At 47.0% G+C, this 12,820-nt stretch overlaps 1 protein-coding gene across 1 annotated transcript; it reads left to right on the top strand.

The window, feature by feature from the left end:
• Positions 1-8,548: 8,548 nt before the first annotated feature.
• On the top strand, positions 8,549-9,478 carry LOC129339861 (olfactory receptor 6X1-like). The gene has a single exon (XM_054994434.1). The coding sequence runs from the start codon at positions 8,549-8,551 to the stop codon at positions 9,476-9,478; it is 930 nt and encodes a 309-aa protein (XP_054850409.1).
• Positions 9,479-12,820: the final 3,342 nt, after the last annotated feature.

The raw sequence follows: 12,820 nt of genomic DNA, 5'->3' as shown, positions 1-12,820 counted from the left end.
AGTTGGAAGAAAGAGACAGACACAGGTTTTGGTATAAATGGCCACTTTATTAAACATAACATCAACACTAAACTGCGGCAAGGGCAAACTATGCGGTACAGGTCAAACCACGGGGTCACACCTGACCACCGCCTTGACCTGTATGGGCGAGCCCTGCTGCCCCGGGCGTAATCCATTCATGGAATGGCCTCAGCCCGGCCAGCCAGGCAAAGGGTTCCCCCTCAAGCTCCTAAAGCCTCAGCCGTACAGCATGAGGGAAGGACTTGCACTCGGGGTTCCCTGGCGGCAGTCTGCCCAGGTGGTGGTAGCCATGAAGCATTACCATCCCTCCTGAGAGACCCCATTTCCCCACCGATGGGGAATTGCCAAAGGGGTGCTCACCAGCCTGCTCCCTATTTCCCAACTTTCTCCTGCCAACGCGATAGGCCGAGACTCAGCTTAGGCCCTCGCGCCCCACAGGTGGCCTAGTGCCAACCTGAGCCCGAGCCGCAGGTCATCTAAGAAGATGTCATTGCCAGACGGGGACAAATGAACCCCATCAGCCCTGTATAGGGTGGCATTAGCGGCCTTGATGCAAGGGTGAGGGAGGTATATGCCTAGCCCCGTAGCCAAAGCTTTCTGAATGGCCCTATTGGCTCTGCGCCGAGCGCGTGCCATACCCCTAGGGTCCAAAGACTCCCTCCATTTACGCCGGGGGAGCATCTCTGACCAGAATATATAAACACCAGGCCACCGTCTCTTGATCACCCTCAGATCGGCAATCACTTGCAGGGACAGGGCTCTGCCTTTCAATAAACCCAGGTCATTACCACCCACGTGTAAGACCAGCAGATGCGGAGGAGGACCATTCCTTCCACCAAACAAGAGAGGCAGCAATCCCGCCCGCCGAAGGCCACGCCGGCCCAACTATTCGATTGAGGCATCTTCGCTCAACCCGAGCTGAGCTCCAATCGGCGTCCGTCTGGCTTGCACTGCAGCCCAGAACACCATACTGTGGCCAGCTATAAGGATCCGCTTCCTCTCAAAGTTGCCCACAGCACCTGGAAAAAATCAAACTGCGTGAGACTTAAACAATGGGAGAGGTCGGATATAAGACCGAAAAGCAGACGATTTCCACTTTCTGAATGGTCTTATCAGCATACCCCATGGCAGCCGCAGTAGATGCAGCCCCAATTTGAAACGAATGAGTGCCAAATTTGACACCCACCAATCCCAGCTGGCGTAATGCCCTATCCGTCACTGCCCAAAACTGATAGCGAGTTAAGGCAGAGCGATCAACATGACGAAACAACACTCCCTCATCTTTGCCCCTAACCTTCAAATATGCACGAAGCGCCCGGACCGGGCACAAAGCCCCGTCCTCGCACGGTCCCAAAGTTAACACGGACCCAGCACGCCTCTGGTCAGTCTTAGACCTCGTAATCCGAATTAAAACTTTATCGCCCTGAAACTGGATATCACAAGCCGACAAAGCCCGTCCTGAAACATCCCGTTGTGACTGAACAACAAGTTCACTCACTCTCAGGGCGCCAAAGAACGCTAGAAGGGAGGCGGCATGAAACAGCCTGCACTCAAAACTAGAACTACATATTTCTCCCCAAAGAGCCCCTAGGCCCTTAAGGATGTCAGGAGAAATTGGCTGCCGCGAGTCCCTAACTATCCCGGCCTCCCTGGACCAACCCTCAAACATCTTCCGGATTCTAAAATCACCCGTAGAGTCCGGTAAGCCACGCGCTTTGCTGGCAAATGCCAATGCAGCCACTTGGCCCTTAATAGTCTTAACGGCCAAACCCCGTGCCCTCTGAACCACGCAGAACTGTAAAAGATGCTCCGTGGGGATGGGCCACATCTGACTTAGCCCAACCCCCTCCCTGAAGTCCCAAAACCGTCCTACCACACGCTCATACGCTCGATGAGTGCTGGGAGCAATGGACATCTGAATAGCTCGGTTCACCTCCGCTTGCCAAGCCGCCACAGCTCCGATGGCATTCTGGAGGGAAGGCTGTCGGCCCCGGGAGCAAGACGCCAGAAGCGATCCATCTGTTGGCGAGACAAAGCGTCTGCCACCCCATTGTCGACTCCCGGCACATGCCGGGCCCTAAACAATATATTAAGCTGAAGCCATTTCAAAGTGAAAGCCCGGACCAGCGCCATGACCCTACCAGACTTGGAAGTGAGGGAATTAACTACCTGCACTACAGCCATGTTTTCGCACCAGAAGTGCACCACATGGTTAGCAAGCTCATGGCCCCAGAGAAAGACCGCCACCAGAATGGGAAAGAACTCCAAGAAGGTTAAATCCCTAACCATCTCACTCTCCGCCCATTCCTTAGGCCACTGCTCAGCGCACCAGTGCCCACGGAAAAACACCCGAAACCCATAGACCCCGACGCATCAGAAGCTACCTGTAACTGGGCACCAACCAATAATTCCTCGCGCCAGAAGGTGACCCCATTAAAGAAACCCAGGAACTCTTCCCAAACTTCAATGTCCGCACGCATGCCTTTATCGATGCGGATCTTATGATGGGGGGCCCGAAGAGACGACATTGCGTCACACAGCCGGCGCAAAAACGGCCTGCCGGGGGCAACCGCCTTGCATGCAAAATTCAGGGAACCCACTAGCTGCTGCAATGCGAGAAGAGATACTTTCTGCTTACCCCCGAACACAGACAACAGCTCCCTAAGCTTGTGCACCTTATCGGCAGGGAGGCGCAAAGACTGGTGCACCGTATCCAGCTCGATGCCCCAAAAGGTCATAACCTGAGATGGGCCCTCGGTTTTCTCATGTGCCAAGGGGACCCCAAGTTCCCCCGCCAAGGACACAAAGCCTGCAAGCAGGCTGGCGCATCGCGCCGCGCCCGCGGGCCCGACGAACATAAAATCATCGAGGTAATGACACTTGAACCAACGCCGCAGCTCCCACTCCAAACAGGAGCTAAAACATTCAAATGCAGCACATGATACTGAACACCCCATAGGGAGGGCCCTATCCATGTAGTATTGCCCCTCAAAAAAGAAGCCCAAAAGATCAATGTCATCCGGGTGAACCGGGAGCAGGCGAAAGGCGGACTTGATGTCACACTTAGCCATCAAGGCCCCAACCCCACATCTGCACACCACCTTGACCGCCTGGTCAAAGGACGTATAGCGCACTGAACAAAGCTCGTCAGGGATGGCATCATTCACTGATGCCCCCTTCGGAAAAGAGAGATGGTGAATCAAACGATATTCACCAGGGGCTTTCTTAGGAACTACACCCAGGGGGGAAACACGAAGGTGCGGAACTGGAGGCGTAGGAAACGGCCCCAACACCCTGCCCTCAGCACACTCCTTCAATATCTTATCCCGCACAACAGCTTCCATGCCCACAACAGAACGTAAATTTTTGGACATGAAAGAAACCCGTGGGCCCTGAAATGGAATCCGAAAACCATACTTAAAACCGTTCAACAGGAACAATGCATCCCGCCAGTTGGGATAAAAAGGCAATAAGTGCTCAAGCGCTCTCAGACTTACCGGGCTGATTGTTGACCACCACCCCCGCCCGAACGCTTGCCGCCTCCTCCAGACTTGGCTCTGGGGCAGGACGAATAAGCGTGCGATCCGGAACATGCCGGACATTCATGCCTATATTTACAGGCCCTCCTGTTGCAGATACCCTTTGATGTGAAGTCCCAACAGAGCAGCCGGGGTTGAACCTGCTGCCCCGCCTGGGAGCGGGTGGAGACAGCTGCCTGCGGGCGGTGAATCAGATGACCACTATCTGCCCTATCACCAGAATTCGGTTTTGAAGGGGACATAACCTGCAGCCACAGCTGCTGGTGAATCTGGTCCCAGGGAATGTGAGGGTTCAATGCAGCCTTCATCCTAAACTCTTCGTCGTACTGCAGCCATGCAGTACCAACGAAGTCAGTATATCCCCTATAAATTATATTAAGGTACTGAAATAGGGACACTGCCCATAAAGGCTGCACCCTCCCCAGTACACCCGCGTATATCAGAAACCCAGGGAGCCAGTTATGCCAAGAACGGACTACCTTACGGCGCTTAATTTTTTCTTTATCACGCTCTTCCAAATCCTCCTTGTCCTTCTTTTCCAGCTCACGGAAAAGAAGGGTAAACACATCCACATATTCCCCCCTCACTATCTTATCCCTTGTAGCCTGGGTAAGATGATCGCCAAGGGGAAGTGCTGTGTCCCCAAACGGGAGTGCCCTATAAGGGACCTGGCCATAAACACCATAAGGCATGAAACCCCAAGGCGGGTAGCCACCAAATTGCCATCCAGAGGGATGCATACCTGGAGCCAGGCTATCAGAACCCGCCCAAGGCCTCGTAGCGGACCCTACAGCTGCAGAAGCACCTGTTACTCCCGGAGCCAAACTAGCTGCTCCCGGGTGCTCCGAAACCTGCCAAGGTGTGTTGAAAGAAGTAGAAGGAGTGTTGGGGCCTGGGGACCCGGAGGCAACGGCCTGACCCCAGGGTCCCCATGGCCAGGTGCAAGCCTGCTGAGGCAAGGCAGACTTACCATCAGGCCCACTAGGCTCCACAGCCACCGCAACCTGCACGGATTCCATCTGTCCCTCTGGCGCAGCTTCGCCAGCGATTACTTCGTCTTCCTCAGAGGGGTTCCTTCCAGCTGAAGTTCCTGCTTCTGGCACACCTGCAGTAGACTCCAGAGCAGAAAGTCGTGTTAAGATTTCCTTCCTAAAGGAAGCCTTGGAAGCCACCCTAAGTGGCCTACTGCACTCACTGACTGCACCTGCTGAACCAGACGCCCCCTTGCTCTTTTCCAAAGCCTCCAAACGTTTCAAAATTGCAAGGTTAAAGCTGCTATCCCCCTCATCCTCTGAAGAGGAAACTGTTGGAGGAGGCCTTTTAGAGAGCTGCTTCTTAGCAGGCTGCTTGCCCTTGGCCGTACCCCTACCCTTCCTGGAAGCCATCCTGCCTGTTCACAAGCAACCAAAGGGAGGAATAGCTGAACAATGCCCAAGCAGAGAACTGATGGGCGTACTACAACACTACAACCTTCCCAATTAATAGGAAGGCACCACAAGTACCAACCTAAAATGGCGGCCGTGCCAGAGCACAAAATGGTGGCCGCAATAGAAAAAGGGGGGGCGAGCCGGGAGCACACAGGCTGTGAAGCTTGGCTACCCAAACACCCCAATAAGAGGGAATAAAACGCCCTCCCACAATCCCCCACCAAATGCCTACTGGAGAGGCTGCTACCAACCAGTGGGGGGGGGGATCTATTCCCCGCGGGAGTGGCGGGCTCCCCCAACAAAACTCCCCCCGGGGGGATGTAAGGCTGGTCACCCCCTCACCCCCAAACCAAGAAGCCCCGGCGCAAAAGTGCCCAAACCGAGAAGGGAAGCGGCGTCAGCCACAAATCCAAGCTGCGCCGAAACGCCTCCGCGGCAGAACACCAAGCCCGAGCGCTCCCAACGTGGCAGCCGGGTGCTGCGACAAGAACAGCAGGGGGGGAGGCCTGGAGACGCAGCGTGGAGCACCCGCTGTCCCAGCCAAGCCCCTTCTGCCAGCCGAGGTCCCCTCCGAGCGACGGTGGAACGGAGCAAAACGCGTCCTGCTCCAACCGATCGCTTGGAGCAACTGAGAATGAAGGGGGCGGAGATCCCAACGGCTCTCTCTCCGCCCGCCCCCAAAAGGACCCGGATGGCCGGGAAAAGCAGTCTCCTCCTCCATCCGAGGCTGCAAACTCCGGCCCTACAGCCAAAGCCACATTGTGGCTGCTGTGGGTGGCCGCATTTCGGCAGTGTGTGATATGGATTTAATGAAAGAGATTTTTGCAACAGCAGGATACATTTGAATATTATGAGGTAAAAATAACTTTTTTGATCACACATCTGCCCCATTCACGTGTGAAACAGGATGAGGCAATGTCTGCTTTTGTCATCACAAGAACACCTCTTCCACCCAAGCCAGGTAAGACAAACATGCCTGAGGCAACAAGTTGCAGGGAGTCAGGTTTAGCTCATATTGATTGTGGTTTCTTTTGACCCCCAAAATAGACAGCTCAGTTCATATGATTCATGAATAGGGTAAAAAAAATTAAACAAATATGGCTGCCCCATCATGTTTAATCTGAATCCCACCAAGATGGTACTCCTGTGTCTGGGCTGTACAGCTTCATGCTGCAGGTGGAGGCTCAGGTGACTGAATATATGATGTATTATGTTTCTTTGTTGGTTCCTCTGCTTCTTTAGCTCCAGTCCTTCAAACCCTGAAAAGAGACAATTTTAAGTAGAACACAGCCTCTTCAGCACCATGCTTCTATTCATGATTAAATATAAATATATCTATAGATATAGATATACTCCTTTTTTCTGATGGCCTTTGTTGGTTTTTCTAAAATAAGAAAAGTTTAGTATTTTTTAAAATGATGGAAGTCTACCTACCCAATCACCAGCCCACTGGGAAGGGACAATAGTGACTGGATGGGACAGAGTAACATAAAGATGCAGGATGTAGATGTTTTTGTAGCAATGTATGGTGTCTATGTGAAGAAGACACTCCCAGTACTTAGTTTGAAAAGAGACTCTGAGGGCCAAGCTACAAGTGACGAATGACACTTGAACGGCAAGTGAATCGAGTGGAGAGCAAGTGGAGGCCAAGTGAACAGGGAGGAATACACTTGCCATTCAAGTGTCATTCGTCACTTGTAGCTTGGCCCTTAGTCACGGGAATTTATGTAATGAAATAACAATAAAGCGCTTCACATCATTAAAGTTGGTTGCACCGAAACTAAAGCTATTAGAAACACATTGTGCAGTAGTCAGGTTCTTTATATAGACATCACCGTATAGCTATATGGACAATGTAATCATTTATTATAATAAAAACAAATTATAATTTTAACCAAAATTATATTAATGATGGGAGAACCTTTTATTGCCATTTAACAACAGCTCTCCTAATTATATATTATTGGGATAAGAATTCAGTTGAAATCAGTGGGCCAAGCTACACATGACGAATGACACTTGAACAGCAAGTGTATTTCTCCCTGTTCACTTGCCCTCCACTCAATCCACTTGCCGTTCAAGTGTCATTCATCATGTGTAGCTTGGCCCAGTGTCATTTCCAAAGGAACGGCCTCATTGGTCAACTGAGGGCCAAGCTACAAATGACGAATGACACTTGAACAGCAAACGAACAGACTCAGGGCCAAGCTACAAGTGACAAATGACACTTGAATGGCAAGTGTTTTTCTCCCTGTTCACTTGCCTTCCACTCAATCCACTTGCCGTTCAAGTGTCATTCGTCACTTATAGCTTGGCCCTCACACGTATTCCTCCCTGTTCACTTGCACTCCACTTGCACACCGCTTGATCATGTGATCGAATGGAGTGCAAGTGGAGCACAAGTGTACAGGGAGGAATACATGTGAGGGCCAAGCTACTCATGATGATTGACACTTGAACGGCAAGTGTATTTCTCCCTGTTCACTTGCCCTCCACTCAATCCACTTGCCGTTCAAGTGTCATTCGTCATGTGTAGCTTGGCCCTGAGTCTGTTCACTTGCTGTTCAAGTGTCATTCATCACTTCTAGCTTGGCCCTCAGTTAAATTCAATTAAGTATATTGCCTAGTTATGAATGTAAAAATCACTTTGCAGGATCCACTGAGTCCAGAATCCTGCTTCCAACATCACCATCCTGAGGCACCTTGAAGTCCACAAGCAGGAAAAGAAGAGGAAAACCTCATTCATGGTTCTTTCCCAGGCTTTCATATTCAGACATATGCTGCCTCCGAACATGAAGTTTCTATAGAGGTATCATGGCTGTCTTTGAGAGAACAATCCTCAATCAACTTTTCTAATACTTCTTTTAATTTTAAAAGTAACATCTGAGCTAATGGTCATTGTGTACATTTGCCCCCCACAGGTACCTTATTATACTAGTGAGGCATGTAAACTTTACTCTCACATTATTCAAATTAAGAACTTCCTTCCAGAGGTGCATGGATGTAAGGGGAGCCTTGAACATTGTTTGATTAATTCAAATCCAGGCAGCCATCTCCCCAATTTCTCACTGTATCTTGGGAAGTTTGGATCAAATTTGATTTTATGTGTGTGCACCAGTATCTGACAAAAGGAGGGCCGTTTTCTCACGTTTTACAGGCCGTGCAAAATCACACAAAGCTCCCAGAACAACGGTGAATTTCTGGTGTCATGATGGTAAATTGCGCCAGGAAGATGCTGTCGTTCTAGGAGTTTTACATGATTTTGTGTGGCCAGTAAGACATGAAAACAGCCAAGGTTTGACTTTCAAAAGCTTATACCCTGGAAATATTGGTCATTAAGCTGCTACTGGACTTTAATCTCACTACACTATCAGCCCAATTTCAGAAGAGAAAAAAATCCAACTTTTCTAGTATCTGTCTGTATGTCAGTCTGTCTGTCTGTCGGTCGGTCGGTTGGTCTGTCCATCCATCCGTCCGTCCATCCGGAAGAAGATTAGCAGTACTGTTGACATCTATTATTGCTTTAATTACAGAAAAGAAAGGAAGCAAGCAAGGGAGGAAATGGACAATGCTACATCAGTCAAAGAGTTCATTCTTCTGGGATTTCCTGAACTTCATGGATTGAAGATGCCATTTTTCACCATATTACTATTGATGTATCTTCTGTCACTTACAGGACACAGCATGATCATCATAGTTGTCCTCACAGAACCCATGCTTCATACTCCAATGTACTTCTTCCTCAGCAACTTCTCTGTGGCTGAGATCTGTTCCACAACGGCAGAAATTCCCAAGATGCTGCACAGTCTCCTGTCAGGAAAAGACACCATCTGTTTTACATGTTGCATGGCACAAGGTTTCATTGTCTTCTCAATAGGGGCTGTGGAATTCATTACCCTCGCTATCATGTCCTTTGATCGCTATGTGGCCATTTGCAAACCTTTGCTTTATAAGACCATCATGACCAATAAACTATGCCTTCAACTGGCCTTGCTGGCTTGGGTCGGAGGGTTTTTAATCATAATTTCACAGTCCGCAGTGGTATGGAGCTATCCGTACTGTGGACTAAATGTGATCGACCACTTCTTCTGTGATGTTGGTCCTGTTTTGAGACTGTCTTGTGCTGACACAACATTGACAGAGTTGATTGGTCTCTTATATGGTGCTGCTATAATGTGGGGCTCCTTTGGCTTTTCGCTGATTTCGTATGCATGCACTATATCCACAATCATAAGGATCCCTTCAGCCATTGGGCGGTCCAAAGCCTTTTTCACTTGTGCCTCCCATCTCACCGTGGTTTCCTTGTTCTACCTTATTCTTATGATTATGTACTTGAGGCCATCAACCCACGGTGATACGCGAGTCAACAAAGTGTTGTCTCTTGTGCGGACAAGTTTCATACCCATGTTAAACCCTTTCATCTACACCATCCGAAACAAAGACTTCAAAGCAGCAGCATGGAAAACATTGAGGAGGAAGTTGCATTTCTAGCATTCCCTCTAGTTCTCCTCAAGAACATTACTATTACTTTCTTACTAAAACAGAACATGGAATAAGACATAACTAACGATGTTTTAATGTTTTTATAATGTTTTTACTGTTTTTAATTTGTTGTCAAACTGCCCTGAGCCGGTCTGACGGGGAGGGCGGTCTAAAAATGTAATTAAATAAAATAAATAAATAAATAAATAACTTCTCCCATTAGTACCAAAATGAAGGTTTCAATATAGTTTCAAGCTTCTGACTTTTCTGCCTGAAGATGTCATGGAGAAAGATGACATTCTCTCATTTGGTGAAGATAATTTTCTTGCGCATTTGCACTAGATCAGGCATTTGGGAGATGAAAATTTATGAGTGTCACTCTGCTTATTTTGTATTTTCCAGCTTTACATAGACATGCTACAAACTGTACCTCTGGTATTTCATAGCCATTTTATCCTGCCACTTTCCAATCTCCCTTCTATATCCACGTGTGTTGCTATTTCCAGGTCAGGAAATGCTTAGACATTTTGGGAGGGTAGCATGGAGAGGAAACTCAGAGGGGTATTATGCCATCTAGTTTGCTATCCAGAGTAGCCATTTTTCCAAGGGAACTGATCTCTGTCCTCTAGAAAACAGTTGTAATTCAGGGAGAAACCCAGGCCCCACATGCATAACAGACACCATATTTCAAATGAGTCTGCACCAAAGATCTATACAGGGGGATTGTTATATTGGCTGTATTATATTCAATCCCTTTTGTAATAATCCCTAGCCTAGATTTTGTCTTTTTCATTGCTGTGCCACCTTCCATGATACATTCATTTAGCTACCCACTGTGATCCCAAGTTCTATTCCCTTCTCTGTCTCAGCAAGTTAAGACCCTATTAGCATATATCTATTTGTAGTAAATAAAAGTTATGCTTTCTAAATGGTTTTTAAGAAGGCAATATTAGAATTATAGATGGGAAACATTCAGAACAGAGTTATGTGCCATTTATCTTCCAGATCCAGAATTAGAATTGCAATATTTGGGTCCAATGGCATCTTAAAGACCAACAAGATTTTAGGGTATAAACTTTCTAGAATCAGAGCTGAAGAAGGGAGCTTTGATTCTCAAAAGCTTATATCCTAAGAACATTGTTGGTCTCTAAGATGTCACTGGATCCAAATCCTGCTGTTCTACTGTAAACCAAAATGGCTACCTACTGGAGACAATTAGAATTCTTATGCATGTCATAAGATTATCTAGAATTTGACCTAACATGATGAAAGCCATTCTGTGACCTATAAATTAGTAAAACTGAAGCAAGATGTTGCTCTCTTTTTTCATTCATATGGGAAAACATCCTTGGGGAACAGAAAACAGTGAAGTTAATGCAGTCACACAATCATTAATTCAGACACAATATCATTAAATGAGACACAAAATTTGAACAATTTGAATGTGGAAACTTAGGTTTTCCAAATTCAATTTCCAAATTAAATTCCATCTTATAAAGTTAAGTCAGATTCATTGAAATGTGGGCTTAAAAAATCATCTATTACCACCCACAGCCCCTAATTCCCAACAAAGATAAAGGTGGATCTACCCAGAAGGCAGGGCCAATGGATTAATTAAACTGTGTTCTTTGTTGAGATTTTTTTTAAAAAAGGTGACTAGAATGTCATTGCTTTATAATTTAATCTGGTTTTGTATATTTGAAGTGAAATGACATGAAGCCATTTGCTTAACACAGATTTATTTCATTTACTACATTGAATGCAAAATGCCCTTCAAATTTGTGCTAGTTCCATGAGTTGTGATTCATGCTGGGGATGGGAGAAGAGGGGAAGAAGCTCTTCTAGATATATTCCATCATGTGGTTCAGTCTTCTGTGGTTCAGCCAGTTTGGAGTAGTGGTTAAGAACAGCAGGACTCTAATCTGGAGAACCAGGTTTGATTCCCACTTCTCTGCTTGAAGTCAGCTGGGTCAGTTCCAACTTCTGGGAGCTGTCTCAGCCCCAACCAGCTCACAAGGTGATTGTTGTAAGGATAATAATAACACACTTTGTAAACCACTCTGAGTGTGGCATTAAATTGTGAAGGGCGATATATGAATCAAATGTTATTGTTGTTGTTATGAACTGGCTGAATCAGGAATTAGCTCATTTGGCTTTGTCCCATCTTCCATGGCAGGGTCAAGGAAAATCATTTGCCTGTGCACAAGAAATCAAGGAGTGGACAGAGAAAAAACTTCTTTTTGGTTAGCTTCACACTTTAGACCTGGGCCAGCCTTGTTGCTCACTGAACCCCTGGTATGTTTGTGAATGGCACCTAAACATAATCACAGTAGATTAATTTGAATAAGCTACACATCTTCATTCATGTAAACTGGATTATATTCATGTGTGTGAGTGAAAGTGTAAGGTTTCATCAAGTTGCAGTTGTATCTACTCTTACTGGGGTTATCAAGGTAAGAGCCAACCAGAGGTGTTTGCCATTGCCTGCCTCTGCATAAGGACCTGAGACTTTCTTGGTGGTCTTCCATCCCCATTCTGACCAGGACCAACCCTGCTTAGCTTCCAAGATCTGATCACATCAAGCTAGCCTGGTCCATCCATATCAGGGTTGGAATTCATATACACTTAATTAAAAGTTTTGAAATTCAGGAATCTTCCCAGCCGACTGGAGCAAGTGTCCTTGAAGGCTAGCCGAAGCCAGCTCGAGATGTAACACCCTGGGAACTGAGATTATTTCATTCTTTTCTCTGTCTAGCCTAAACCCAGGAACCGTACCCTATATCTAGTATTGCTTTCTCTTCTTACGTCACATCTGCCAATGCAACTGTCTGAGTACCTTGAAACTGATGGCTCTCTAATAAATGAACTTTAACTGAAACCCTGGAGTGTTTACTGTGAAGTACATGGGGATCTAACTGGCAAGGACTGACACATTACCTGAAAAAATTGAAGGTGGTGGTGGGTTTGAGTCCTTTAAAGGAGCAAGTGTGATATAGGATTCCCCAGTCAAAATGTTAATATCTTTAACCTAGGTGCATATATCAAACTCCAATATCTTGAATGTCCCCAAGAGATGACTATCATTTCTCAATTAACTCGAGAGTTTGACCTTATATCTCAGCACCTCTTTTGAAACAGATGAGAGACCACACCAACCACTTCCTTTTTCTTCTCACCACGAAAGTGAAGAGGTCCAAAAGTTCAGGGTTGGAGCAGCTGCTCTCCTCTAAAATCTGGTCGAATCAGGAAGTAAAAGAAATGAAAGGAAGAAAAAAACACACAGTGGCTGAGATGTTTCTGGTACCCTAGAGGATTTTGTATAGAAAACAGCCCATTTTTTAACATTGTGGA

The sequence above is a fragment of the Eublepharis macularius genome, chromosome 12 (assembly GCF_028583425.1).
Source record: "Eublepharis macularius isolate TG4126 chromosome 12, MPM_Emac_v1.0, whole genome shotgun sequence".
In the NCBI taxonomy this organism is placed as follows: domain Eukaryota; kingdom Metazoa; phylum Chordata; class Lepidosauria; order Squamata; family Eublepharidae; genus Eublepharis; species Eublepharis macularius.
Note: the sequence above shows the minus strand (reverse complement) of the source record. Positions and strands in the feature narration are given on the sequence as shown.